The sequence below is a fragment of the Colius striatus genome, chromosome 13 (assembly GCF_028858725.1).
Source record: "Colius striatus isolate bColStr4 chromosome 13, bColStr4.1.hap1, whole genome shotgun sequence".
NCBI classification, from domain to species: Eukaryota; Metazoa; Chordata; class Aves; order Coliiformes; family Coliidae; genus Colius; species Colius striatus.
In genome coordinates, this window is record NC_084771.1 from 13,840,730 (window position 1) to 13,868,480 (window position 27,751).

The following is a 27,751-nucleotide window of genomic DNA, read 5'->3' on the forward strand; positions in this document are numbered from 1 at the left end:
CACGTTGCTGCTCGTGCTTAGTTTGCTGTCCACCACAACTCCCAGGTCCCTCTCTGCGGAGGTGCTCTCCAAGAGGTAACTCCCACTTTCCACGGGACGAGCTGGACAATTTCCCCTTATTTCTGTGGTAAATAAGGTGCAGAATTTCTCTTGGTCTCACTCTGAAGCTGCCCAGGGCTCCTGGCACCACCCTTGTGCCTTGGCCAGGTGTGAATGCACCATGACCCTCCTGTATCCCCCCAGCCTTGGGCTGCAGGGCTTGTTCCCCTTGAGCCTGGGGCAACCCCCAGACCCTCTCATTAACCCCAACTGCTCCGTGCATGGCTGTGCAAAGGCAAGGCCCATATGAAACTTCTTCCTTCCAGTAAGTCCATTTGGGGATATTTTATTCTTCTTGCAAAGCTCCATGCATTCTGGCCACCTTGCATTCCTCCCTTTTTCACAGACTCACTGAGTCACAGAATGGCAGGAGTCTGAAGGGACCTCTAGAGCTCATCTAGTCCAATCCCCCGCTAAAGCAGGTTCCTCTCGATCATGGGTCACAGGAACGTGCCCAGGTGGGTTTGGAAACGTCCAGAGAAGGAGCCTCCACACCCTCCCTGTGCAGCCTGTGCCAGGGCTCCCTCATCTCAACAGTATATTAGTTTTTCCTTATGTTTAAGTGGAACATTGTGTTCCAGCTTATGTCCATTACTCCAGATTCCTGCAAAAAAGTCCTACCCATCCTCTTGACACACGCCGTTTAGGTATTTATAAGTATTGATAAAGTCCCACTTCAGTCTTCTGCAGATGAAACAGCTCCTGCAGCCTTTTCTCATCACAGCGATGTTAAAACCACCTGAGCAGCCCTTTTTGCACCCTCGCACCCCCTTCCCGCTCTCTGGCCCTTCCCCTACGTGCCTTCTCTCCTGTTCGCCAGCCTCCAGCCTTCTTCCCAAGCACCAACCCTTCCTCTCACAAACCCTTCTCTGCCCGCTTGCAACCCGCTTTCCCCGTGAGGAGCCTCCAGGCGCCGCCTTCGCACCCTCCCACCCGCTCTTCTTTTTAAAGAAACCCCATCTCAAGCCCCTCTTTCCGCCCTGCCCAGCCTCGCCTCCCCGGCGCCCGCGGCCCCGCGCTCCCTGCCGGCCTCGTCCCTATCCGGGCTCCCGGCCGCGCTGTCCCCGCCCCCGGCGCCTGCGCCCAGCGCCGCTTCCTGGTGGCGCCGGGGCCGGGCCGGTACCGGGGCGATGGCGGGGCCGGGGCCGGTGCTGGCGGCGGCGGTGGGGCTATGGGCGCGGGGGGCGGCGGGCGGGGAGGTGGTGGCGGCGCGTCCCGGGGCGCTGGAGGAGGAGATCGTGTCGGAGAAGGCGGCGGAGGAGAGTCACCGTCAGGACAGCGCCAACCTTCTCGTCTTCATCCTGCTGCTCACCCTCACCATCCTCACCATCTGGCTCTTCAAGCACCGCCGCGCCCGCTTCCTCCACGAGACCGGCCTCGCCATGATCTACGGTGAGGGGCGCCGGCACCCCCACCCCCCCCACGCACCCCCCACCGTGTGCCCCTCGCCCTGCCCTCGGCGCTGGGACCCCCCTTCAAACCGGTCCCGGCACCGCAATGGGCCAACCGGAGTGCCGGAGTTGGTGCCCGGCCGCCCGCTTTCCCGGCACTGCTGGCGGGGACCGTCAGCCCGCTGTGCCCTTCTTCAGTGCCTGGCGGCCCCTTGCCGAGGGGCTGTGACAGGCCTCGTTGTGCGGAGGTCTGTGTGGGTGAAGGGGTGTGAGGCTGCGGGGGGACGTGCTGCGTCCCCTCTCGTCTCGCTGGGATGGCCGGGCTGTGTGCCCCCTCCCCTGCATCCCGTGCCAGGCACTGTCCGGCTGTTGCTGGAGGGAGGGTTGGTTGCTTTCTAAACCCAAGATATTGAGGAGTTATCTAAAATCAGCTTTCAAAATCTCTGTCAGCAAGGAAGTGGTTGGGTTTTCCCAGATAGCCTCAAAGGGCAGCTGCAGCACAGGTGAAGCTGGAAGGGTCAGGGGCTACCACAGGCCAGGTGGCCATGTGACCATGTCCCTGAGCGCTGTCAAGTCCTGCTTGCCTGTTCCAAAGTGGGGACTTGGGGCAGCATAGACCAGGCTTTGCACTGGTCAGGAGCCTTGTGTCGTGCACATGGGGCCAGAGGTTGTTTCCACTCTTTGTTTCGCACACATGAATTTCCAGAAGCTGTCCACAAAGACTGGAGAGGCCATTTAGGGAGATACTGCTGCCCTTTGCCATGCTCAGGGAGGCCTTATGTCCTGCTGCTCAGGGACCTGTGCATGCAAGCTCCTACTTTTGGGGTTCCTTCTCCTGCTGTGACAGAACCTCTTGGTGAGATGTCCAGTGTGTGTTCTCACGAGCAGTGAAGCAAGGCTGTGGGTCAGAGGAGCGGGTCTGCAGCTGGTTGAATTTTAACAGTGACCTGTGATGTACTGAGGTGACGTGGCCTCGTGAAGTGGCCTGAGGAATGTGTGGAGGTGCCATACGTGACTCTGCCCAGATTATCTGGCATGATTTGGAGTTCAATCAAATTAAGACTGGGAAGCATGCTAGGGGACTAATTAATGCAGCCACAGATCCTTATCCAGATGGGATTTGTTGAGTCTAGGATTGAAAAGGTGTCTTCTGCTAAGTGCTGTGGTTAATGTCTGTTCTCTGCTGGCCCTTGGTGGTTGTGGGTGATGTGTGACAAAGCTCAGCCAGAGCAGCGATGAAGCTGAGCCTCCTGCCCAGCAGAAAGCTTTGCTCTGAAGGCTGTGACTTGACCCGTTCAGGACGTGTGCTTTTGCGATCCTAAGTTTCAGTGAATTGCAAGTGTCCTTCCAAACAAAGGGGTGGAGACACCTGTGTCAGCCCAGAGGCACAAAGTACTGGTCTGCCTTTTCAGATTCCTGCAAGCCACTGCTGAGGCAGGTGCAGGTGTCCCTGGCGTCCTGCCTGGGGCTGGGTGCTCTCCTGCCCTGATGGGAGCTGTGCTGTGTGAGCACGTGCTGCCAGCATGGAAGGTCTTCCTTGTGCCCCAGAGTGTGTCAGCACATGGACTTTCTGTTCTTTCTGTACTTTTAAACTTGCCCTTAACCTCATTCTTCTCCTGGAGTTTTCTTCCTCTTGGTCCTCTGTTCATCCTGACCCACCTGAGCATACTCCTTGTTCTCAGAGGATGGGCTGGGTTGTTTTGGTCTCCTGCTGATCCATTAAACACATCTTTTCTGTCTGCTCTTTTGCAGACTGTGCTTAAAGAATTGCTGGTGAAGTTTATAACATCACCTGCCCGCCCATGTAGAAAATCCCGAGTTTTTCCCTGCTACCAAGACTTTTGGCATTTACTTCTCAGGTCGTGACAGCTGCCATAGGAAAAGGGATGTGTAATTTCCCAAGGAGCGGTGAGATGCTGTAGTATTACAGTGACAACTTAAAAGCTGCAGGGAGCAAAAGCAGGTACTGCTTCTGCTTCACTGGCCCCTGCCTCTGCCATGCTTCTTCAGCCCCTGCCATGCTTTCAGCCCTGGAAGTCTGTGGCAGATGTGGAAGTACAGCAGCAGGCAGGCTGCAAAACAGACCCTGAAATCCAGGCAAGAGAAGCAATTTGTAAAAGCTTGTCTTTTATTATTGAAAAAAACACCCAAACATCTAAGTCAATAAAACTTTTGTGTAGATATCTTCTTGTGGAAGGACATCAGAGTTTCCTTCATGTCTGTTTTTTCCTGTAAGCTGTAAACTTTTACACTGGGTCTGTTTGTATCTTGGAAATCACACTGTCAGCTCAAGAGTTGCCGTTCAGGAGCTGGATGCAGGCTGACGTCCTTTCAGGGTGATAGACAATAGGTGTTTAGTAGTCCCTAAGCTTCATTTCAGTGTTTAAAATGAAGTTCTTGCATCTGAAGCACTCCCCATTAAGGATGATTAATTGAACAATTTTGTTTCAGTTCTTCTCAGGGTCTAATGGTGGATGTGGCCAGTAGCAGTTTAGTTTCCTCATACTTGTTCCTGCTTGGCCCCTGGATTGTGTATGTCTGGGCTGCTTGCTGTTGGGGTGTCTTCAGTTGCTCCCTAACATTTTCCTTTCCTTTTGGTGTCCAGATTAATGCTTGCCTGGGGATGCTGTGTGTTTCCATTGTTGTTAAGTGCCTGGATGGTAATATATTAGTCTTCATTTAAAACCTTACCTCGGAAATGTTCAACAGCACCTTAAAAAACAAAAAGGCCCATGGGCTTTTGTTCTTTTTAATGAAGTTGGGAGAAAAGCAATGAAAATAATCTCTTGTAGTTTGCATAAAAGAACTCAATTAATTTACCAGCTTTGCCTTCAGCCTCTCTACTCCTTGCAGCTTTTGGCTGGCAGTTTCCTTGGTGTCAGATTCCCTCTGCTCAGCTCCCTCCCAGGGCTCAGTTTTGTAAAACTTTAGGCTGCAGAAGCGTGTTGATACTGGCAGAGCAGCTCACGGGTTGCTGTTAGGACAGCCCTTCAAGCACCAAGAGAGTCTGAGCCATTTCCTAAGAGACTCTCAGAACCAGGAGGGCTTCCATGTTCCCTTGAGCTTGGACCAAGTAGCCTGAGGTACAGGACTGGGTTTGGTCTGAAAAAAGTTGCCAGCCGAGTCAGGTTTGTCCCAAGTGCCCATGGTCAAGTGGGGAGGGTTAATTAAAGGTCCACTCTGGGGCAGGAAGGCTCGGTGGTGGGTTCCTCTAATGTTGGCAGAATTATTGGTGCTCAGCAGAGTAGCAGGGTGCTTTCCTCACAGGTGACTCTGGCGGTGTCTCTGTGAGGAGCTGCTGACGTGGTGCTGGCTGCTTCACACGCAGTGCCCACGAGCTCTTTGTGTGTGAGTGTATTTTTGCACGGGGATATTTTCTCACCCCGGTCTGGGGAGCTGTGGGAGCCTCCCAGGCAGCACGTTACAGGGCAAGATAAATCTTCTGATTTTGGGAGCCTTGAGCACGGTGCTCTTGGCTTATCTGTCCCTTTTTCCTTGTCCCATTCCCGGCCAGAGTGGGAATTCTGCTGAGGGTGGGGACAGCTGCCTGGGTAAGCGAGATGGTGGGGACAGGAAGGGGTGCTATCAGATGTAGCACTGCTTTGGGACAGGGATTAAGAGTAGGGAAGTGGGTGAGTCAGGATCCCTTCTGAATTCCCAGCAGTGACGTCTGTCCATCCATCAGTTCCTCCTTCCTCCTGTGGGGCCTTTCATCTCAAAGTGCTGAGCCTGGGCATTAAAGGGATTGCTGGATGGGTTTCCATCTGAGAAAAGGCAGACACCTGCTGCTGCTGGAGGTTTCTGACTCTTGTGTGAAGCTCCAAAATCAACCTTTTTTTTTTTTTTCCCCTTAAAAAAAGGCTTTCTAAAAGCCACCCCAGGTAGCTCTGGAGGGTTGTGCAGCACAGGGTACCCGGTGCTGCCTGCTCTTTAGGAGTGGAGGTAGAGGGTAAAGGGTAAATGAGCTCTCCAGTCTGGCTTTTCCTCCCTTTCATTTGAGGTTTCACTGTAACTGTGTAAAACTGCTTAATAGTCATAAGCAGGTGTAAATAACCCTTTGAAGCTCACTTTATCCCAGTGAAGAGGTTTGGTTGTCTCCCCTGGTAGCCTGAAGGCCATCGTCTCCTGGGTGAATGGAAACTGGGGTGTTCTGCATGCTGTGGTGCCATGCATCCCCCTGCCATGTACACTCATGTAAATAAGTGATGTGACATCTCAGTGTTTTTGACATCCTGGGCTTCATTTCCATACTTTTGTTTTTTTCTGGAGCACTGGAGGATCAGAGGAGCAAAGAGGCCAGCAGAAAAGTAAGCAAAAGGATTCCTCACTGGTGTCTCTTGTTAATCATACTGATGTAAAAGCAGCTTTCAGGTGCCCTGCACAGAGTGACTGTGCCATGGAGCAGCTCTCCTTGCTGGAGCTGCCCATCCCTGGTTGTGCTGAGAGGGACTTTTCCTGCTGCTGCCAGGGCAATTCTGCACCAATGGTGCGGTGCAGGATAAAGCCCAAAGTGTGTAGTGAGCACACAGTTCACTGTGGCTTAAAACCACCAGTAGCTTTGTGAGGGCAGCTCAGCTGTGCTGTAGAAGTGGCATATTAGACCAGGGACTTAGTTTTAGGTGCAGCTCCCTGGTCTGTTAGCCTGATCCTTGAGATGAGCTCTCTGTGTCATTGGTGTGAATTAGCAGCGGTGAGTCTCTGTTTGCAGCTGATTCTTCTGCCTCTGCACATGGCCTGGATGTGGCCTTGGGTGACTCTGCCATGTGTGACATCCCCTGGGATGGAGGGTAGGAGCTTTTCTTCTGGCCATTGGCAAAATGAGCAAATCTCATCCTGGAAAACTGGTGTCAAAGGAAGAGAGGGCAAAAACCAGGCAGCAGATCAGGAATGGGCTGCAGGAGATGCTGAATGCTCTGAGGCTCCACAATCTCCTGCTGGGCCCTGGCAAAGCTCCTGCACAGGCTCTGCTCCCATGAGATGTGGTGGAGGAAGAGTTTGGTGTTCCCTCCAGTTGGGGTTATGCCCTGCCTGTAGCAAAGCACAGAGCAAGGTCTTAATTAAGGCAACAGTAAAGAAGTGGGAGCATCCTGGAAGGCAAATGGAGAAGCTTTCTGCATGTTGCGGTCTCTGTTTAGTTCCCAGGTGTCTGAAGGCTTTCCATAAGTGTGTGGTTCAGGATGGGGTTAAGAGGCTGGATTTCTGTGGTGGTGCAGTGCTGCCTTCATCAAGGAGTTTCCAAACCCTTTTGTGCTGAAGGCTACGTGGAAAGGTATCTTGTGGGACATTCCTCCTCCCCAGCCTGCAGATGTCAAAGAGCTCTGCCAGGAGAGCACTCGGCACACGACGCAGGTGAGAAGGAGCCGGAGAGGAGCCTGTGCTGTGCAAATGCCATCCGTGTGGCTGTGAGGCCTTGAGAGTGCAGCTCCTCAGCTGTGTTGCACAGGTCAAGTGCTGTATAAATTGCTGACTTGCAAAGGAGCCCCATGAAAGCCCTGTGCAGCAGCTGAGCCAGAGGCAACCTTGGCTGATGGGGCTGCCCTGCGGCTGCTGCTGATGTGCAGAGCTGAAGCTTGCAGGGGGTGAGGAGCAAACCCTGGGTGGTCAGCCTGGAAGGCAAGACATGTTTATTTATAAAATGGAGATTTTAGATATTAAAAAAAAGATAAAATAGAGTTCTTCTATAAAAACACTTTTGTGTTTTTATAAAAGGGAGATGGTTGCTGTGTGCTGCAGAAGCTGCCTGGCACGGGACGAGGCTGTGTGGTGCTGCAGCCTTTTCTGAGGGATGCCCACTGTCCTCAGAGCACTCCTGGTCATTGCTTCGTACCATTTTTAATCCCTTATGAAAAATGTAATGTATTTCTGTACTGGCAAAATGTTATGCTGTTAGGTTTCTGGGTGCAATGTTTGGGCACACGTGAGCAGTGCCTTGCCCAGCTGTGTGCCAGCAATGCCAGTGCTCACCCTAAGAAGCCAACATGGCCTCAATGTTGGCTGTTTGCTGCACTAGAGTGAGGGTCTGATTGATTGCTGGGTAATGAAAAGCCTTCAGGACCAGTCCCTGGCTGGTGTTAGAAAGTCTGCATGAACACAGAGCATTTGTGTGGCTCGTGGGAGCCCATGGATGGTTTAATATCACACAGGCAATTATTTGGATGGTGTTGTGCTCTGCAGCTGAGCAGAGAGTCAGGATCCCAGCGTGCCTGGTGCTGTATCTATGCTCAGAGACATCCTCCCGGGAGTTTGCCGTGGCTTGTCTCACTCACACGTGTCCCTCCACAGGGGTGCTGGTTGGTGTGGTCCTGCGCTACGGCATCCACGTCCCCAGCGACGTCAACAACGTGACGCTGAGCTGCCAAGTGCAGACCAGTCCTGCCACGCTGCTGGTGAACGTCAGTGGCAAGTACTATGAGTACACCCTTAAGGGGGAAATCAGCGCCCAGGAGCTCAACAACGTCCAGGATAATGAGATGCTGAGGAAGGTAAGGGAGTCTGGATGGGAGAGGTGAGCGATGCTCCCTCCATGGGGATGGGTCTTGGATCTGTAGGGTGAAGTGATGGTTTCTGAACTTTGGTCAGATTGTAATCAGCTATAAATTAAATGCAATATTGTGAAACTCTGGTTTGTGCTGTCTTAACTGAAGTTGTTTAGACTGGGCTATGTGGGCTGTGTCTCCAAAAGATCCCAGCCATGCCCTCAACACTGACCTGACAGCATTTCATCTGATGGAGGTAGAGGGTTTCCTCCCTATATTTTATCTGACTTACTTGTGTTTTGTCTTGCAAAATTTTAACAAACCATTTTACTGTTGTGTTTTTTGTTTTCAACAGGTGACTTTTGATCCTGAAGTATTTTTCAACATTCTGCTTCCTCCAATTATATTCTATGCAGGCTACAGCTTGAAAAGGGTATGTGCCTTTACAGCTCCCACGTGTTTCGTTCCTCTGCCTCCAGAGCATTTTAATTCTAGAGAGTACTTTAATGCTTGCTCAGCAGGCCAAGGCTGCGGGGGTGGGTATGGTTTTTCCTCAGCACATTGTAGGAGACAGGTCTGAGGGTGCCCCAGTCAGTATCATCCATCCCTCTGCCCCAGGAAGGGTCAGCGACTTCAGCTATTTCCAGCACAGTCTTGTGCAGGTATTTTTGAGGTCAGCTGGGCCATTTCAGCCATTCTTGTTTTCAAAACACATTGGAGAGTGAGAAAGTTTTAGAAAGCAGCAGCTCTCTGAAATGCTAATTTGGAAAGAGGAAAACGATCCTGTTTGGCTTGCAGGAGAAGGAAGGAGGAATGCTGCATTTCCCAGGACTTGAAACCTTATTAAATACAAGGGTATAAGAGAATGCTATGTCCTTTTTGTTAGTGCTGCATTAACATCTGCTGGCCTGGCACCGTACACCATTGTACTGGGCACCATTCAGCTGTGCTTGTCCAGCTCGTAGTGTCTGAGCTAGGTCCAAGTTCCTATGGACATTGTATGGGTGCCTGTGCAGGCTTGAAATAAATAGTTAGCAGGATATAATACAGTTTGGTTTGGTTTTTTTTCCCTGTTTCTTCTAGAGGCATTTCTTCAGAAACTTGGGATCCATCCTAGCATATGCTTTTCTCGGCACTGCAATTTCCTGCCTGGTGATTGGGTGAGTAGTTGGAGCTGCTCTGATTCTTCCACAGGGGTTTGAGCTGCACTTGAAGTCTGTGCTCTGAGTTTAGAGCTGTGGCTGCTAATGCCAGCCCTGCAAGATCCCCCAGGCTTTTTACTGTCCAAACTGTAGCTGCATGGTAGGCAGGGTGATTGGTGTCTGATTCCACAGTGCTTCCTCAGCATCCCATACTGATACACACAGCAAGAGAAGTTTCACACTTCTTTGAAGATTGTCTTGAAAAATACAGGCAGTAACTTCAAGTTATTGAAAGTACAGCCCTAGCAAGCATGAGACACAAGAGTAGAGGGCAGGATCATAAACACGTCTTGTCCTTACTTGCTGGAGGCAGGTGCCTAGTGAGCTCAAATATGTCTTAAAGTATTTATCCCTAAGTGCAAAGGGAACTAGATGATTCCTTCTCTGAATAGCAGCATGCAGGCTGGTGTGGGGTGTTTTCCACTGGAGAGTCCAGTGGATTCAAGCAAGTTTAGCATCCACATTATCTGTTCCTTGATGAAAAAATTTCGGCCATTTCAAAGTCAAGCCAAGGTCACCCCACTGAAATGTGTTCATGTGAAACACTGCAAAGTGCTTGTGAGACCCCATGAGTCTGGCTGTTGGTTTTTTTTTTCCCATGTTATGCTCTTGGAGGGGTTTTGTTCCTGGTTCCTGGTCCAGTGTGGCAGGAGCCTTGGTGTGTGTGATCCGACACTCACCTCCGGGACCACGGCCCTGGGATTTCACCTGGCTCAACTCACCCAGTACAGTTCTTTGGTGTTCTGGTGTTTGGATAACTTTAGGAGTTAATCTGGTAAATTCAGGGGGATCAATCTCATTTGAATGCTGTTTTCAGTCACTGCAGAGATGAGTAATTGCCTCTTGTAATCACCAGCTCTGTCGTGTATGGCTGTGTGGCGCTGATGAAAGTCACTGGGCAGCTCGGGGGAGACTTCTACTTCACTGACTGCCTCCTGTTCGGTGCCATCGTATCAGCTACTGACCCAGGTATGTCACATGGTTCTTGGCCCCTTCATTCTACCTATCTGATCTGTTTTGAGTTGTGATGAAGACGGGAAGAAAGTATGAACCCTGTGGAAGTTCTCTTGGAGTTTATTTGCAACACTCCTAGAGGTCAAGTGTGTCTCCATGCCTTCTTATTTCTTTCCAATTACATGTAATATACCTTCCAAACCTCTGCTTCCCAAACCTTTGATTCTTAGCAGTCTCTCTTGACTTCCCTGGGTTTTGGGACAGGTCCACTGTGTTTCTGCCATGCTGTGCCAACGGCTGCTGCAGAGGAAGATGTGTAACGTGGGGAGGGTTCAGGTGATAGTTTTACTTAGTTTGGCTGATTTCCTTCTGCTTCTCCTTGGGTGGGATTTTTGGAAGGTGCTAATCTAAGTGAAAGTTGATCTTAACAGCAGTGACAGCTTGGTCTGTTGGCTAAATAAATCAAATTTCACTTCAATTGAATTTCACTTTGTCCATGATTACTTTTACGTGGTAGCTGTTTATTTGCATGTTGCAGTTTCACCAAAAGCCACAGAACCACAGAAAGGCCTCTCCTTCCTCCTGCTCTTTGCTGAACAGGGCCTGAGCTTCCTCTTCTGCAGACTGGCTGCTGCATTTGAGACCAGTATGGTGGTACTGGCAGTTGGCACCATTGCCCCTGCTCCCAATGTTACAGTAGCTTTGGGGGATATTTTAAACACCGATATTGCTCAGTTTTGCATAAGGAGCTTGCACGCCTGAATAAGCCACATCTTCTGCCCTTTTGAAACAAGTGCTAGTGGCTGCCATTTCCAGCTGGACTGGGACTTTACCTGCTTGCCTTAACAGTGAGACATTTCTGTTTTCAAAGGCAAAATGAGGAGCCTTGTATGTACACATGCAATAACAATGCTGCAGAACATAGCCTGCAGCATAACGTGGCAGAAGCCACATCTGTCTGCCAGGTGGAGATATGAGCTGTACAAAATGGGGAATGCACATCTCCCTAAGATTTGCCAGGAGCTGATGTTGCCATTATTGCCATTACTTTGATTAAAAAACACCTCAAATCCTTAAAAAAGAAAGGTGAAACAATTTTACAGCTTCTCCAAAGGTGCCTTGGGTGAGTGTTCAGGACACTCATTCCTTTAGTGGGAAACTGGTCACATGTGGTTGAGCATCCTCCCTTAACTGGGGTAAAAGGGGGCACGTTTGCAAAGCAGGGAGCACCTTGGAGACCTGATGGCAGTGTGGTAGATCTGGTGGCAGATGGCAAGGCCTGTAGGTCGAAGTAATGCTTGGAAATGCTGCAGGTGAGCTGTTAGTGTTGTGTCCCTTCTTCAGGCTTCAAAATAGGAGCACAAACATTTCACGGGTAAAAACGAGCATTTCCCTGGGCAGAAATGGGTTAAAGCCCCTTCAGTGTGCACAGATGGGTCCCTGAATGCTGCTTTAAAGGACTGTCACAGAAGTTGATTGGAATTAGCTCAGCCCTGCCCGGCAGCCTGAGCTGTGCATGATGCACCACGTGTTACATCTCACTTGCTTTAGGTTTTGTGACGTTTTTGCGAGTCAGATACATAAAAACCTGTGGTTTTCTTCATCTTCTTGGAGCCACTGGAGTGTGGGAGGACTTGAGGGTGCTCCAGTCTCTGCCATGTCGCTGTACATCACAAGAAACCCTCACATGGGGTTTGAGCTAATGCCTGGCTCTTCCCAGACGGGTCTCAAATACGAACACATCTGTGTTGGCACTTCCAGTGTGTCAGCCTGTATTGAATCTGAGGATTTTTCTTGGAGTATCAGGAATGGAGGGAAAAGACAGCCATAGTCCTGGCCAAGCCTGCATCCTCCTGGCCTTCTGCAGGTGGAGGAAGCTCAGAGCAGAGTTTGCTCATGTCTGCCCACTAAAGACTCAATAGACCTGATGCCCAGGATGTGTTTTAGTAAAAGGAAGAGAAGGGAAGTGATAAAACAGATTGAAATCTTAAAGGGCAGAAGGAGGACTGTCAAAGGGACTGGCACCGTTGCAGCAGAGTGGCACAGACACGCAGGAAGGCAGCTTTCTAGAAAGGAGTGGTTTTGTCGTTGATTACACCAGAATAATGGCACCTTTTTGAATGTCTCTCTATTTTTCTATTTGTCAGTGACTGTTCTTGCCATATTCCATGAACTCCAGGTTGATGTTGAGCTGTATGCTCTTCTCTTTGGCGAAAGCGTCCTCAATGATGCCGTTGCCATAGTGCTGTCCTCGTAAGTGTGTTCTGTTTGGATTTTTAATTGTTATATATGTTATATGTCAGGCACTGGGGGAGAAACCTCTCATCCCTTCTCCTGTAGAAGAGGATCATCAGTGTTTGCAAGAGCAGATTTCTCTATTAAATGTCCTGAAAAGCTGTAGTGACCTTCTGATGCATCTCCTGGCTGCAGACTGCAGCTTGGGACCGTGGGTTGTCCTTGCACGTTCCCCCTGCATGATGGATAGCTTTGTTTTGCTTTTATGGCTGGCTGACCCAGCCAGAGGGAAGATTTTACATCTCTCTGAAATGGGAAAAACACCATGTCTGCTTTTCAGCCCCAGGATCTCACTAAAACCCCTTGCTGATGGCTTTACTCCTACCTGCCTTCCTTCCCATCCACAAAGGAAGCATCCCATCTGCTTTTGCTTAGGTGGAAATAGTTGATAAAGCAGCTGTTTCCTTTCTCTCCCCACTTTCTGTGCATCAAGAAGATGGTATTTCTTACAGCTGGAGTTAATACCTTGGGCTGAACACGTGGGAAGCTTGTTGGCTTTCTAAAGTGTTTTATATGCTTCAGTATTTTATGTCCTCTGCATGTAGCACGTATTTTATCTGCGTTTTCACTGTGGTGTCACCACAGGAATTTGTTTGGAAATATATAATATCTGCAATGGTGACAGGGTAACATATAGCTAAGGCTAATGCAGGAAATATTTCTGGAATCCTTGTCACTCTGGTGTGCCGGTTGTGTGGGTTTTTCTGAGGTGCAGGCAGCAAGTAACACGTTGTGAGCTGTGTATCGCCACCGGCACCAGCTGTAGTTACTGAATTGAATGCTTCTGATGAGGTTTGTGGAGCTGTTTGTATTGCTCACTCTGGCTTTTGTGCTGGATATATCAGTGCTTGTGTGAGAGTGAATGCTGCACATGTTAAGAAGTGATCCCGAGTGGGGAAGGGATGGGATCTTCCATCCTGTGCCAGGACGTTCTGGGAGGGAGTGGGTGGGTTCAGCATCAGGGCAATGAAATCTATGATGGGTCTCCACATGTGTAGGTGGCTGCACCATTCACAGTGGTTTGCCTCTTTCACTGTTTCAGTAGCAGATTTGTAGCTGTGGCTGTGATTTCCCACCTTACTCTTTCCACAAGCTGAATTCAGTCCACTCCCTTCCCTGAAATCAGCTAATTTGCACCAAAAGAGCAGCTCCGAGCTGCAGTCAGCAGTTATTTTGCTGCAAAGCTTTTGTGCAGAGCGGCCCAGCAGCGTGCTGACTCCTCAAGGGCTTCTCAGCAGTTAACCTATGCCTGTTCTAAAGCTTGCTACGCTGTCTTCATGGCCGCCATAAGCAGTGTAGGGCAGCCTCAATTGGCACAGTGGATATTGGTCAGTACAAGTATCTCAAGGACAGCCTCAGGTCACCTGCACACAACCACATTGTGGGTGCAAGGAGGAGATGAGGACTTCTTGCTCCACAGAGGAGAGCTGCTCCAAGAGCAGTCCAAAGCTCCTATTTATGGTTCCTCATTTTCAAATCTAGTTTGGGATTTGCCTGTTGCACAGCAGAAGCATAAGTGGGGAAACCATGTGGGGATGGTTCTGCTCCCACAAGCAGAAAACTTGCTCCCCAGTTAGGAGATGCAAGGGTGAGGGGGGAAGGTGGAGAGTTGGGGAGGTTCTGTTGGAGGATGGAGGGACAGCTGGTGGTGGGTGGTGCCTCATCCCAAGGGGTGAAGAGGGGCTTCACCCGTGGCCATGCAAGTGTGTGGGTTCAGTGATTGCCCTGAGAAGTGCTGTTGGCACGTGGGCACCATCCCTGTGCCAGAGGAGGATGAGGAGCCAGGGCTGGCACTGGCCTGGGCTAGGACTGTGGTTTCTGCTGGGAGCTCAGTGCACCTCGAGGCTCCTCTCCTCAGTCACAGGAAAAGGTCTGTTCCCATGCTTGGGGAGCAGGATGGTGCTTTTCTGTTCCTGCCTCCTGTTAGCCTGGCCTGGCCTGGCCTGGCTTGGCAGCAGGGAACTGGGTGCAGGATGAAGAGGAACTGAACCCAGAACTGAAAGCTGGTGGGCAACGAAGTGCCAGGGCTGCGGTTGGTGAGTGGTGGGTAAATGCAGCCACAGGGTCTCTACCTGCTTCTTCCAAAGGCAGGTTTCACAGGGGCTAGATGCCACGGGGAGCCTCATGGGCAGGGACAAGGGATATGAAGCACACAGAGTTGGCAGTTGGCAAAGCTAAATTAGGAGGGAAAATGTAATGGGTTAAAATGCAAAACCAACATGCAAACAGTTGGTTGTGGAAGGGAAATGAAACCAGTCTGGAGTCAAAAACAAACCCCAAACCCCAGCCTGAGAGCACGTTGGTGAGTGGGAAGTGTAAGATGGGACTGACAAAAGGAATGAAATCTCAGGGGGAAATCTGTGGCTTGTAGTGCAAAAGACAGTGAGAAAAATATAATGTATTAAAAGTGGGGAAGTTTAGCTAGGGAAGTGACGTGTTGGAAAGGGGAAGATTGTCATTCCTGTCGCAGATAAATGGTGTGTAGCTGGGGGAGAGAGCTGCAGGGTGTGTCCACGAGGCAGTAACTTTCCATTGCAGCATAACTCTGGAGGTTAAACAGCACTGTTTAAAGTTCACATCCAAGAGTTTTAGCAGAGCCAGCTGAGGGATTGCTGACAAGGAAGTTCCTGTGTTCAGTTAGCTTACATTGAAGGAAGTGATGTAAGGAGTCCGATATTAAAGTGTGGTTTAGGAGATGGATAGGGGACCCCTGTGTCTCAGCCTTTCCAAGTCAAAGAACGGAGAGGCTGAGGCAAGGCTTAGCTCACCTGGAGTGGGGAGGCAGCAGATTTATGGGATCAGCATGGCAGAGAGGTTTGCCACCCTGTCACAAGGGTCTGTTGGACTTTGGTGGATGAGGACAGTGGTGTTGCTGTTGTGGACTGGCCTTGTTGCCTTGTGGTATTTTGATCTGACAATGCAAAATAAGTGTAGGACACGTTGAATGTGGTAAAACAGGAGAACTTACAGGTCTCCAGGGGATATTCATATCAGCCCCCATCAAGGGAGTTGATGGAGAAGTGCAGGCTTCCCACGTGAACGCTTTGTGGTCCCAGAGTGCCTGACTTTATGGAGAGCTAATGTCAAACCCCCAAATACCATCATGAATGACAGACTGTCACCTAACAAAGGCATTGGCAGATCTCATGCAAGAGGTGGGCTTTGGTCTGCTGCTCTGTAGAAGGAGACAATGCAGAGCCATGCTCAGGAGGGGTGGCTGGACTGTGGAAAGCCCCCCAGGAGCGAAGGGGAGGCCATCATCCCCGGGACAGGGTGGGTGTGCTGCAGCTGGCTGCTGTGAGCGCCAGGGGGTTGCAGTGTGGGATGGGGGGGTTGCCTCTCTGATTTCTCAAGCTCAGTGTTTGCAGCGATGGTAGCACTGGGCAAAGCTCATGTAGCACCACCGAGGTGCCACTCCCTCCAGACTAAGGGGTGTTTTGTTCTTGTGGGTGTTTTTCCTCCCTCCTCCAGTTCAATTGTTGCGTACCAGCCAGCAGGCGACAACAGCCACACGTTTGATGTCACAGCGATGTTCAAGTCCATCGGGATCTTCCTGGGGATATTCAGTGGATCTTTTGCAATGGGAGCAGCTACTGGAGTTGTGACAGCTTTAATATCCTTTTTGTTGGTGTTTTTTTTCTCATAACAGCTGCTGTTTTGTTCTGCTGTGCTGCATCTCACTCAGATGGAGGGCTTCAGGACTTTTTGCCTAAATTAATGCAAGGCAGCTCTAGAGCCTCTTTAGGGGTATTCTGTGTGGTGGTGTTGTGATACATACTGGGATCTGAACTGCTCTTAGCCTACAGTTCCTCTCCAAATTGTCCTTAACCATCTGCAACGTCACCAAGTTCACCAAACTTCGGGAGTTCCCATTGCTGGAGACTGGCTTGTTCTTCCTTATGTCCTGGAGCACGTTCCTGCTGGCTGAAGCGTGTGGCTTTACAGGCAAGCTCCAGCACAGCCCTGCCCCTGGGAGCAAGACTGCAGGGATGGTGGGACTGTGGAGTTTTGCTTCTCCCAGTGCAAATTGCAGCTGGGGCTTTTCCTCCACTCTCAGAAATTTAATCATTCTGGGTTCTGGGCTTATTGCATGAAGTCCCCTGCACTACTGGGAAGCAGCTCAGCTCCCTTTTCCTGACCAGGAGCCTAATGTGATGCTCTACCCTCCAGGTGTGGTGGCTGTACTCTTCTGTGGGATCACACAGGCCCATTATACCTATAACAACTTATCCACAGAGTCCCAACACAGAACTAAGCAGGTGAGAGCTTCTCAGCCTCCTTCAGCCTCTCTGAGTTTCAAGTACAATACTTTTTCCTTCAGCCAGATTTAGGTCCATCCACCTTTCTATGGCTGGACTTTACTAAGGTTGCTTCTGCAGAAGTATTTATTGCATGATGGATGGACTACTGTGGTTTTCTTGTTAAATTTATCTTGTGTCTAACTCTTAATTTCTTCTTCTCTTTCAGTTATTTGAACTTCTGAATTTCTTGGCAGAAAACTTCATTTTCTCCTACATGGGACTTGCACTGTTTACCTTCCAGAACCATGTCTTTAATCCTACCTTTGTGGTGGGGGCTTTTGTATCCTTTGGAGCCCATATTATAAGGAAAAAAATGAAAGAGAGAAGCACCTCATTCCCAATTTCTGGTTTTCATTCAAACCTGTGGGTTTGGTTTTTCCTCAGTCAGTCCAGCTCTATTTTTAAAAGGGGATTTCTCCTCTGTAGTGCTGCCTTTACTGGTTATTTTAAGACAATGGAGATTCTTTTCTCAGCTTTTCTGTTTCTTTTTTCTTCCCACTGTCTCATCTCCTTTTGTGGGCATCTGACTCAGCTGTGGTGGGGATGTGAACGTGGTGCTGAGGCACAGGGCTTCATGGGGCAGCGTGGCACCAGGACTGGCTTTGCAAATGGGGACTGCCTGGTACAGCCATTTATTTACTCTGCTACTCCATTTGGCTGACCCTCCCAAGAAAGCTTTTTTTTCCTTTGTCAAAGCACAGCTAAAGCTGTAGGAGATGCCTCTGAATGATGTCATGAGAAAGGATTTCCCCTTCTGCAGGCTGATACTAACAGGAATGAGCTATTGGTCCTGGTATGGCTCAGGAAAACAAGGATTTGGAAGGAATTTTTTTCATATCTCAGGGAAACCAGTTCAGATGTGCAGAACTATTTTCACCCTTTGCCTGCACTGGAGCAGGTTTACACTGATAAGTCCAATCTTGTTGTCTTTGCCAGTGCTGGTGGGTGGGTTTGCAGCAGGGTCTGCTGGGTTTCCCCGATGAGCTTTTGCAGGGCTGCAGTGGGGTGAAGAGAGAGAAGGGCAGGGAAACGCTGTTTGGGGGGTTAGGTGGAAATTTTGTGCAGTGCATCTTGAGTAGGAAGTGGCTAACTTGCTGATGAAATAGCCCATTCATGAGAGCGATCATGAAATACGTCTCATGCAAATTCATGATGTTCAGGAAAGCACATAAAAGCTGGAAGCATTTTCCATATTATTCAAGGCTGCATGAATACTGGCTCCAAGATTATTTTTGCCATCTGGGTTCTGGTATTAAAAGACACAGCCTCAAAGATAAAAGCAACATGAAGGGGCTGATGATTCTTGTATCTCACAGGCTATGAAAACAGAAAGGGTATTAGGGTTTTTTTTTTTACCTTCTCAACTGCTGCTGCTTTCATTTTGCCGAATAATCTGTGAGAATGGGACTTGGCTTAAAGCTTCAAACCCAGCTGTGAAGTGTGGCATGCCAGGGAATGTCAGAGGGGTTGTGGTAGCTGTCACAACTCGGGCTTTTCAGAGGACAAATGTCATTTCTTGGGGTAGAAAACAGACCCGGCAGGGCAGAACATACAGTGGGAAATGGTGGCTTTTTGCTCCTCTCGCTCAGCTAACCTGTCTTCCCTTGCTTATTTCTGCTTCTCTCTGTGTGATATTCCCAAATTGTGATGTGACCTTTCCTTTGGTCATGTAGCATGCTTTTCCTCCACTGCTTTGCACTCAGAGCTGGGTTATTTGCTTTGCTTCCAGAGGAACCGCGTTGCTGGGGCTCTGTGGCGTTTCTGTCAGGCAGCAGAGACTGGCTCTGTGTGCAGAGGTGGGATGTGATGGGAGACAGAGGAAGAGCAGTTTCCTTAACACGTGCAAATACAGCTTGCTATCTTCCTAGGAAGAGCTGCCAATATTTACCCACTGTCATTTTTACTGAATCTGGGGAGAAGAAATAAGATCGGGACAAATTTACAGCATATGATGATGTTTGCTGGTATGTTATTGTGACCTTGCCTCCCACCACGTGGCCCATCTGCACTTCCTCACCCTTGAGCACCTGGAAATATTCCTCATTCAACCCTAAATCTCTTATGGGCAATGTCTGGAGGAGAGGCTGGGCAGGAGAGGACTCTCTTAAGCTCAGTGGAGTGAGTGCCTTGGTTATGAGATGTAGGAGTGAACTCCTGCTCTGTGCTTGAGTGCACAGTGTGGGGCGGGAGGAGAGTTTGCCTTTCTGGGCTGGGAAAGAGTGATGCTAACACAGGTGTTCAGATCATGTGCTGGGAAATCATAGAATCATTTCAGTTGGAAAAGGCCCTAAAGGTCATTGAGTCCAATCCCTCCCTAAAGGTCATTGAGTCCAATCCCTCCCCTCACACTGCCAAGCCCACCACTACCCCACGGCCCTCAGCACCTCAGCTCCACTTTGCAATAGCTCCAGGGCTGGGGACTCCCCCACCTCGCTGGGCAGCCTGGGACAGGGACTGACAACCCTCTCAGGTACACAGTTCTTCCTCATCTCCAATCCAAAGCTCCCCTGGTGCAACTTGAGACTATTTCCTCTTGTCCTGTCACTCATTACTCGGGAGAAGAGACTGACTCCCACCTCACTACAGCCTCCTGTCAGGTAGTTGTAGAGACTGATTATGTCTCCCTTCAGTCTCCTCTTCTCCAGGCTAAATAACCTCAGCTCCCTCAGCTGCTCCTCATAAGACATTCTCCAGACCTTTCACCAGCTCCATTAAATGATCACTGGTAAAGCAGTTCTGGTGAAGCACCTGGTGGTGAATGTCCCCTTGGGGGGCAGGACTGCACGTGGGGCAGCGTGTGCTGGGGCAGCCGCCTGTGCCGTGGGCTGACACAGCTCCTCTGCACCCCTTCCCCTTGGCAGGGCTGCGGGGAGCCATGGCCTTCGCCTTGGCCATCCGTGACACAGCCACCTACGCGCGGCAGATGATGTTCAGCACCACGCTCCTCATCGTCTTCTTCACGGTGTGGGTGTTCGGCGGGGGCACCACGGCCATGCTGTCCTGCCTCAACGTCCGGTGAGCCTCCTGCCGCAGCACCTCCTCTCCCTCCTCCCACCCTCTCATCAGGGTCCTTGCTTTGAAGAGGCAAGGGAGAGTGAGTCCTTCCCCTGAGCAACAAGGCCTCCCCCCTGGCACTGCCTGGCTAACCCTGGCCTCGTTTTGCCCCCCGCAGGGTTGGAGTGGATGCGGATCAGGAGAACGTGGTGAGTGTGGTGTGGCCGGGCAGCTTCTGCAGAGGGCTTTGTGCTGTGCTCTTTGGGGCAGGGGTAACACTGGAGACCCTCTGAGTGCCTGTCTGTGCTCTGCTCTGGTGAAAGAGTTTGCAGTCAGTGGGAGTCATGGCTTTTCTGTGCCCTCTGTGGTTATCGTGAGGCTTCCTTTATTCACTTGGAGAGATGGGTGTGGAAGTAACACTGTTTAGTCACAGAATTACAAAATGGTGGGTGTTGGACTTCAGGAGCTCTTCCAGCCCAATCCCCTGCTAAAGCAGGTTCCCCTCGATCAAGGGGCACAGGAATGTGTCCAGGTGGGTCTGGAAACCTCCAGAGAAGGAGCCTCCACACGCTCCCTGGGCAGCCTGGGCCAGGGCTCCCTCACCTCAGCACCAAAGGAGTTTCTCCTCATGTTCCAGTGGAATTTCCTGTGTTCCAGCTTGTGCTCATTGCTCCTTGTCCTGTCACTGGGCACCATGGGAAAAAGACTGTCCCTATCCTCTCCTTTAGATATTTATCAGCCTTGTTAAGTTCCAGTCTCAGTCTTCTCCAGGCTGAACAGCCCCAGGTCCCAGAGCCTTTTCTCATCAGAGGTGCTCCAGTCCCCTGATGATCTGGGTAGCCTTGTGCTGGACTTTCTCCAGCAGTTTTCTGTCACTCTTAAACTGGAGAACCCAGAACTGGACACTGGACTCCAGATGTGACCTCCCCAGGCTTGGATCACACATGGGCATGTAACTAAACCAAACAAGAACATAGTCCACGTTGTTGCTGTGATAGATTGTCTCTCCCTTGCTGAGTCTGAGATAAATACCACAATGTGCATGACGTGGAGGCTTTCTGCCTCATCCCAGCATCCAGGGCAGCAAGAACCACACTTCACTATCCCACTTTTACCCACGGGTACCTTGAAGCTCTCCTTTGCCTTGCAGTTTCCTGTGGGTAGTTTTGTGGCAGCCCAGGAAGCACCGGCTGAGCTGAGATAAATGCTGCAGCCCTTTGGCCTCAGGGGTTTCCTGCCCAGTAGCCTCGAGCCGTCTCACTCTGCATCTGCAGCCCAGCCGTGCTGTGGCTGAGGCTCTAATTGATTTCAGTGTGGGTTCTGTACCTCAGAGGCTCCTTTTATTGAGAGCCATTTGTTAGGCTGTTCACCTCCTGGAGAGGAAGCATCAGATACTGAAGGCAGCCTGGAGCCATAAATCTGAAAGCCAAATTTCTGTTAAATATGTAATTGTGTTTATAGTCCCCTCCAAACAGTTTCATCTCTTTTTCCCTGACTGAAATGAAGGCAGGAGTCCCCATAACACATGGCTCTTTGCATGCAGAAATCTCAGTTGAGATTCAGTGGAGCTTGGACCTGTCAGTCAGTAGTAAATGTGGTGTCTGGATGCAGCCACTGACCCAGAGGCTCTTAAAACCTTGGGGCCAGAAACTGGAAGGCTCTAGCAGAAAAAGGGTCACTCTGTGCCATGATAGCACCTCCTGTTGTACACTGATAAACACAGAGTGTGGTGCTGGGAGCACCTTCAGCCTGTCCTGGTATGAATGTCCTTGTGCTCCTGCAACACAAAGCTTTCTGCTGAAGAGGCAGTGGGATGGTGTGTGTCTTTTGGGGGTATCTGGTGCCCTGTGGGGGGCCCTGGCCCTGCCCCAGGGCATGGCACGTTGCTCTGCTGCTGGCTGATGTTTTTCTGTCCCACAGGGTGTCCCGGAGAGCGAGAGGAGGAGCACGAAGGCAGAGAGTGCCTGGCTCTTCCGCATCTGGTACAACTTCGACCACAAGTATCCTTTCAGGGCTGTGGCTGGCTGCCCTGCCCCAGCAGCAGTGCTCACTGGCAGTGAGACTGGTTCCTGCTTCCTCTTACATTTCCAGGAGCTTTTCCTGTTGCACTGCTGGGTTCTGATTTGCACCTCCTTGTGTCTGGAGAGGCCCCTGAAGCCCAGGGGTTCCTGAGTCCCACGGGCAGTTGGGCATAAAGGGCAGAGGGTCTTCTCTTGTTGATCTGTGTCCCCCCTCCCTTTCGCATGCTTTGCCATGAATTAGTGGAGGAGTGATTTGCCAGGCTGAGAGGTGCAGGATGATGAGACAAGTGATGCTGCTCAGCCTTTTCTTACTGGGACTGTGCTCTGGTCCCCTCACCTCCCGCTGTGTTTGGTTGCCTTCACATTGCTCATCCCTATAATCCTTGTGCTTCCATGGACCTGTGTTTCTTTCTGTGATTTTTCTCAAGACACCAAGTTCCTTGCTGCTGCGTCTATGTCCCACCCCTTGACTTACCAATGTGGCCCTAGTCTTCTTTCTTCCTTAACCCTCTCTGTAGCTATCTAAAGCCTCTGCTGACGCACAGCGGGCCTCCGCTGACCACCACGCTGCCGGGGTGCTGTGGGCCTGTTGCCCGCTGCCTGACGAGTCCACAGGCCTATGAAGTGAGTCCACTGGGGTCCTTTCTGTCACACTGTTGCTGAAGATTGACATGTTTATGTTTCTGCCTTGTTTCTGGATGCTGCTCTGCAGCACTGAGCTGGGAGCCCAGGGGGAGATCAGGTACTGGGGCTGATGGATGAGCTAATTTCCACAAGCATTTTGCTTTTCCAGCTGACTGTTTGGTCATGAAGGGGTTTGTGGTGTATCTGTGGTTGTTCTTCAGTGACTGGCTCGGTGATGCTGCCATGAGTGTCCTTCCTCAGACCCAGCTGGGAGGACACACGGTTTCCCCATCCCCCACGTTCTTCCAGCCTTGCAGCTGGGCTGCTCCTACAGCCCCTTCAGCTGCATCCCTTACAAGCAAAAAGGTTGCCAGCATCTGAAATGAGGCTGATTTTCTCCTGAAATGGTGAAGAGCCCTGGTTTGAGCAGCCCAGAGAGGCAGTGGGATGATGAGCAGCTCTGTTGGGCCTGTCAGCTCTCCTGCCATCGCGGCAGGGCCCGTGTATGCGCAGGCTCTCCCCAAGGAGCTGGCTGTGCTGGCCACGTTTGGGCTCCCATGGCTCTGTGAGTGGCTGGTGCTGGCATAGCTCTTGGGCAGGGCTGCAGCACTCAGGGCATTCCCGTGCCAGGTGCTCTTTTTTTTCTTGCCCTGCCTTGCAAAGTATTGGCATCAAGTTCCCTGCACAGAGCAGAGATGGCTCTGATGGGTCAGCGATGCGATTCCTGTGCTCGTGGGTGTCTTAGTCCTGTCCAAACCACTCAAAACTGGTTCCATATATCTGGCTGTGGCATCAGAAAGATGCTGAGAGACCCTTGTAGGCAGTTTGAAGAGAAGTGAGTGTGTTGTGCACGCCTCCTGGGCTCAGAGGTGTGTGTGTGTGTGTATGACCCACCTGGTTATGGCCATAGAGTCATTACAGTTGGAAAAGACCTTTAAGATTGAGTCCAACCACTGCCGAGCCCATCACTAAACTAAACCATGGCTCTCAGCACCTCATCTCTGCGTCTTTTGAATATCTCTAGGGATGGGGACTCCACCACCTCCCTGAGCAGCCTGTTCCAATGCTTAGTAACCCTCTCAGTAAAAAAGTTCTTCCTAATGGCCAGCCTAAACCTCCCCTGGTGCGACTTGAACCCATTTCCTCATGTCCTGTCATTCATGACCGAGTGCTGCAGGAGAGTCTGTCACCTGGTGCCCTTATCCGCTCGGTCTCCGTCACACGCAGCTCTTCAGGGAGAGCTGAGCAGCCCTTTTGCTCCTCTTTGTTGCCCAGAATCAAGAGCAGCTGAAGGACGACGACTCTGACCTCATTTTGAACGACGGGGACATCAGCCTGACGTACGGGGACTCCACGGTGGCCACGGAGCCGGCGGTGCCGGGCGGCGTGGTGCGGCGCTGCGTGGGGAGCGGCGCCGAGGACGCGCTCGACCGGGAGCTGGCCTTTGGGGACCACGAGCTCGTCATCCGGGGAACGCGCCTGGTCCTGCCCATGGATGACTCGGAGCCGCCGTCCAACGTCCTGGATAACGCGAGACATGGTCCGGCATAAGGTCGCTGGGTTTAACTGACAGTCGTATCTGCATATAACGATCAAGAAATATGTACTACCTAAAGTCTAATGCATGTCTCGAGGTGTCTAAGCTGTATAAATATTATTTATATGGTGTCAGAAGAATATAAGTATTCTCTGCCAAGCACTTGTAAAGAACAAGCTGCAAATTTAAGTTAAAAAACTGTGTTGACTGCACTGTGTAGGGTGGAACTGTTCTAGCGTAAGAGTCTTTTGCACACAGTCAGCTTCTTTAATGTGTGGTTTGACGAAGGGTTTGGTACCCAGCAGGCGAGGTAAAGGAGTTGACCCCCTGCTCATCCTTTGAGCCTGGGAGAGGAGGGCAGGGAGGTGCAGGCGAGCGGTGGAACTCGCTTTCTTTTCAGATGAGGGTTGGTTTGGTTTGGGTTTGGTTTGGTTTAATTTTGGTTGCTGATCTTTGGGTAGTCATGTTTAAAATATCAGCAAAAACTCTGCCCACGGTCCCTCTGGCCAGGTGGTGACCGGTGAGAAACTTATTGCTTAGTGGGTACCTGAGCTGGGACCTGGAGACCTTCTGCTCTTTAGTGACCCTCTGCCCAAGCCCTGCTTCAGTGGCCAAAGCTGGTGGCAAGGCCTGCAGCTGTCAGGCTGCTTGGGTGAGAGCAGGGTTTGTGTCTCTAAGTCACGTTTAGCAGAAGGAGGTGATCCCACAGAAACTACACTGGGCACGCAGAGATTTTAGGGCTGAGTCCATCTTTCAGTTGTGGCTCAAACAGCTTTCTAGAACCAGCCATCAAATCCTCAATTGGCCACTAAATTACACCTTGGGGAAGCGACCACATCTTTGTTGAGCAAATCTCTGCCCCTGCCATCCCAGCCCTAGCTGAAGGGTGCAGAGCTGCCACAGCTGGGCCCGTGGAGCCCGGCCAACAACCCACATGAGCTTTATGGCTACAGATTGACACGGTACCTCCAGACCTCTCCAGAGGTATTTGGCATCCAGGTGGTACCCAAGGGGAGTTGTCTGTCCGTCCTGCATAGTCAAAGCCCATTGCACTTTGTTTAATGACTCCTTAGCATGCTGTGTGTCTGTAACCCCCACCCCACCTCTCTCATCTCTCTTACCATTTAATGAGAAACATTTGCCAGTTGATCGTGGGTTTTCTCTTGTTTAAATGAACTTGTGTTTTGTTTTCCAAGGAAGAGCACAGAACAATTTGCGATTTTGTCCTGGTGTTAAAGGATTTACTCTGTGGTGATGAGAATGGCTAAAGGTGCAGTGGAATTGTTGACCCTGACATCCTTCTTTATTGTTTCACCGCCGAGAAGGGGGAATCACAGGAATTTACTGTATGTGAGTTTATTGTCTGTTTTAGCTGCGGTTTTGCTATACAAACCTTTCAGGGTTACCGGTGCACTGCAGGCCCATTCTGGAGTTAACCCTCTCCAGAGGCCTTAAACAGAGATGTTTCAAAAGAGAATATATGAGAAAGAGCCAGGGGAGGCCGAGCACTCACAGCGCCCATTGGCTTTCCTCGCCACAAACTCTGCATCTCTCAGGATCCTGAGATCTCGGAGCAGTTTCCCCAGCAGGAGCTGAGGCCTGGAGGAGGCAGGAGCTGCTGCAGTTCTGACTGGATGTGGAGAGCTGAGAGAAGAAATTGAAACTTTTCATTTCTATTTGTTTTCGTTTTCTCAGGTCTAAGTAACATTGCCTTAAATTCACAGATGTGGCACTAATTATTTTGGCAGTTTATCCCCAAGAAAAAAAGCTTTCTGTTTTTATCTTCTGATCAAAACGTCCAAGTGTTGCCACAGGGCTCCTCTGGCAGGGGGGAACGCTCAGCTGTGCAGGCAGAGCATCGTCCCCTCCCTGGGGAAGGGCAGTGTCACTGGTAACGGAGCTGTTGGGTTAGTGCTAGCCTCTTTGTTTCCTGCTATGCAGGAATTCCATAAAGTGTGCATTTTATATGATGTCTCTAACTTAACTTTGTGTGTTTAAAAAAAAAAGCAAAAAAAAAAGGAAAAACCCCCCAAAGTAGGTACCTGCTGAGTTTAGGTTTTACTGCATCACTTCTACATCCTGTTCTTTGTTCATTTTGCCTTTTTGAAGAGGCGTGGTAAGAAACTGCCTCTGGTTTTTCCTGTAGAATCTGACTGTCAATTCAATTTACAAAGCTGGGGTGGGTACAGCTGGAGGTGGGCAGGGGTTCTGCTCCTGGGGAGGGCTGCAGGCAGCACAGGGCTCCCTCCCAGGTACTCCCCCCTCCCTGGCACTCCCCACTCAGATGGCCACAGCATAACGTTTCCCATAGCCTCAGTAATGTTCCTCCCTTCCCCTGACCCTTCCACTTCAATAGTTTGTCCACTCCCTTTAAGCTTGCCAGCACCTCACCGTGAGCCTCAGCTTTTGACACCGGTTTTGATGGTTCAGTTAGTAGGTTAAAGAAAAAACAATAATTAACAAAGGGTGATTTTTTTCCTGGGTTCCCTGTGAACCCTTATGATCCATATATCATATAACCAGGGCTGTTTGGAGTAGTCCTGGTGAATGAATGAATCTAAGCTGAAATTCAGCAGTGATTTAATACATGACTCAGACTCATCCTCAGCTGATTGTTTTCTTTGTCCTGCTGCAGCAGACAGTATACAAGTGCCTGGTTTTCAGAGGCAGAGCCCTGATGGCTTGTGTGCTGCAGGTGAAGTTAAGGGTACCTTGGAGAATCAGGCACTGAGACCTTTTGCCAAATAGATAAGACAGCCCTGAGGAGGCAGTTTCCAGCTCCCATGAAGATTTAGAGGTGCCCTTCTTCTGTAAATTGAATTTTCACAGGTTTTACACTTGAAAAAGCACTGTAGGTAAAGTTATGATTTGTACTGGTACTGTCAATTTGTGTGGTAATGGCATTAACCCCGTAGTTGTGGTGTTTGTGCAGCTGATCTGTGATAGCTGATGATCACTGTTGGACCTTCTGTTTACACTGACTAAATCCTTTACTGTTGCATTGTACTGTGAAAGAAGGATTATGGGCCTATAAAAGATTTATTTTTTTCCTGGCATTGTGTGTACAGTTTCATTCATTCCCACAGAAATAAACCTGTAGCAAAGTGAAGATGTGCCACTTGACCTTCTCAGACCAGTTCATGGCCTGTGGCCAACGGGTGCAGATGCTCAACGCCATGGGCTGGGGGCAGCCGAGCTGTGCTGCCCTCTCCTGCCTTCAGCCTTGCTGCTGAGACACAGCCCAGCCCTGGGTCCATCTTCCCTTCTAGGAACAGGCAGCTGAGGAGTAGAGATGGCAGCAGTCAGCTGAGGGGGTAGCCATTCTGCTTTCTGAGAGACCCTGGGCCTCCTGTGGGTGCTGAGGCCTCAGCTCTCACCCTGAGCTTTGCAAAAGTACTGTGATTCTGCAAGCAAGAAGGCCACATCCAGCCTCACGGTGGTCCTGGGTGTCCTGTGCTGCTGGAAGTCACAGGAACGTGACAGGAGACAAAGGTGTTTGTTTTCTTACTAATTCTACTGTGCACTGTTACACCTCCAAACTCTGGACAATCAGGATCACAGAATGGTTGGGACTAGAAGGAAGCTCTAGAGCTCATCCACTCCAACCTCCTGCTAAATCAGGTTCTTCTCGATTAGGGGGCACAGGAACGTGTCCAGGCTGGTTTGGAAACCTCCAGAGGAGCCTCCACACCCTCCCTGGGCAGCCTGGGCCAGGGCTCCTTTACCATCACAGGAAAGAAATTTCTCCTCATGTTCCAATGGAACTTGTTGTGTTCCAGCTTGTGCCCACTACCCCTTGTCCTGTCACTGGGCAATACAGAAAAAAGACTGGCCCCATTCTTTCAACATCCACCCTT

General features: G+C 50.5%; 1 protein-coding gene across 1 annotated transcript; it reads left to right on the top strand.

Moving 5' to 3' along the window:
• The first annotated feature begins 1,214 nt into the window (after positions 1–1,214).
• Positions 1,215–26,950, top strand: SLC9A6 (solute carrier family 9 member A6). The gene is made up of 16 exons (XM_062006584.1): positions 1,215–1,491; positions 7,773–7,972; positions 8,322–8,399; positions 9,050–9,126; positions 10,025–10,137; positions 12,270–12,375; positions 15,889–16,030; positions 16,257–16,362; positions 16,588–16,676; positions 16,885–16,998; positions 18,571–18,682; positions 19,580–19,733; positions 19,891–19,921; positions 21,633–21,712; positions 22,252–22,357; positions 23,633–26,950. The coding sequence occupies exons 1-16, from the start codon at positions 1,230–1,232 to the stop codon at positions 23,906–23,908; spliced, it is 2,046 nt and encodes a 681-aa protein (XP_061862568.1). The 5' UTR covers positions 1,215–1,229; the 3' UTR covers positions 23,909–26,950.
• Positions 26,951–27,751: the final 801 nt, after the last annotated feature.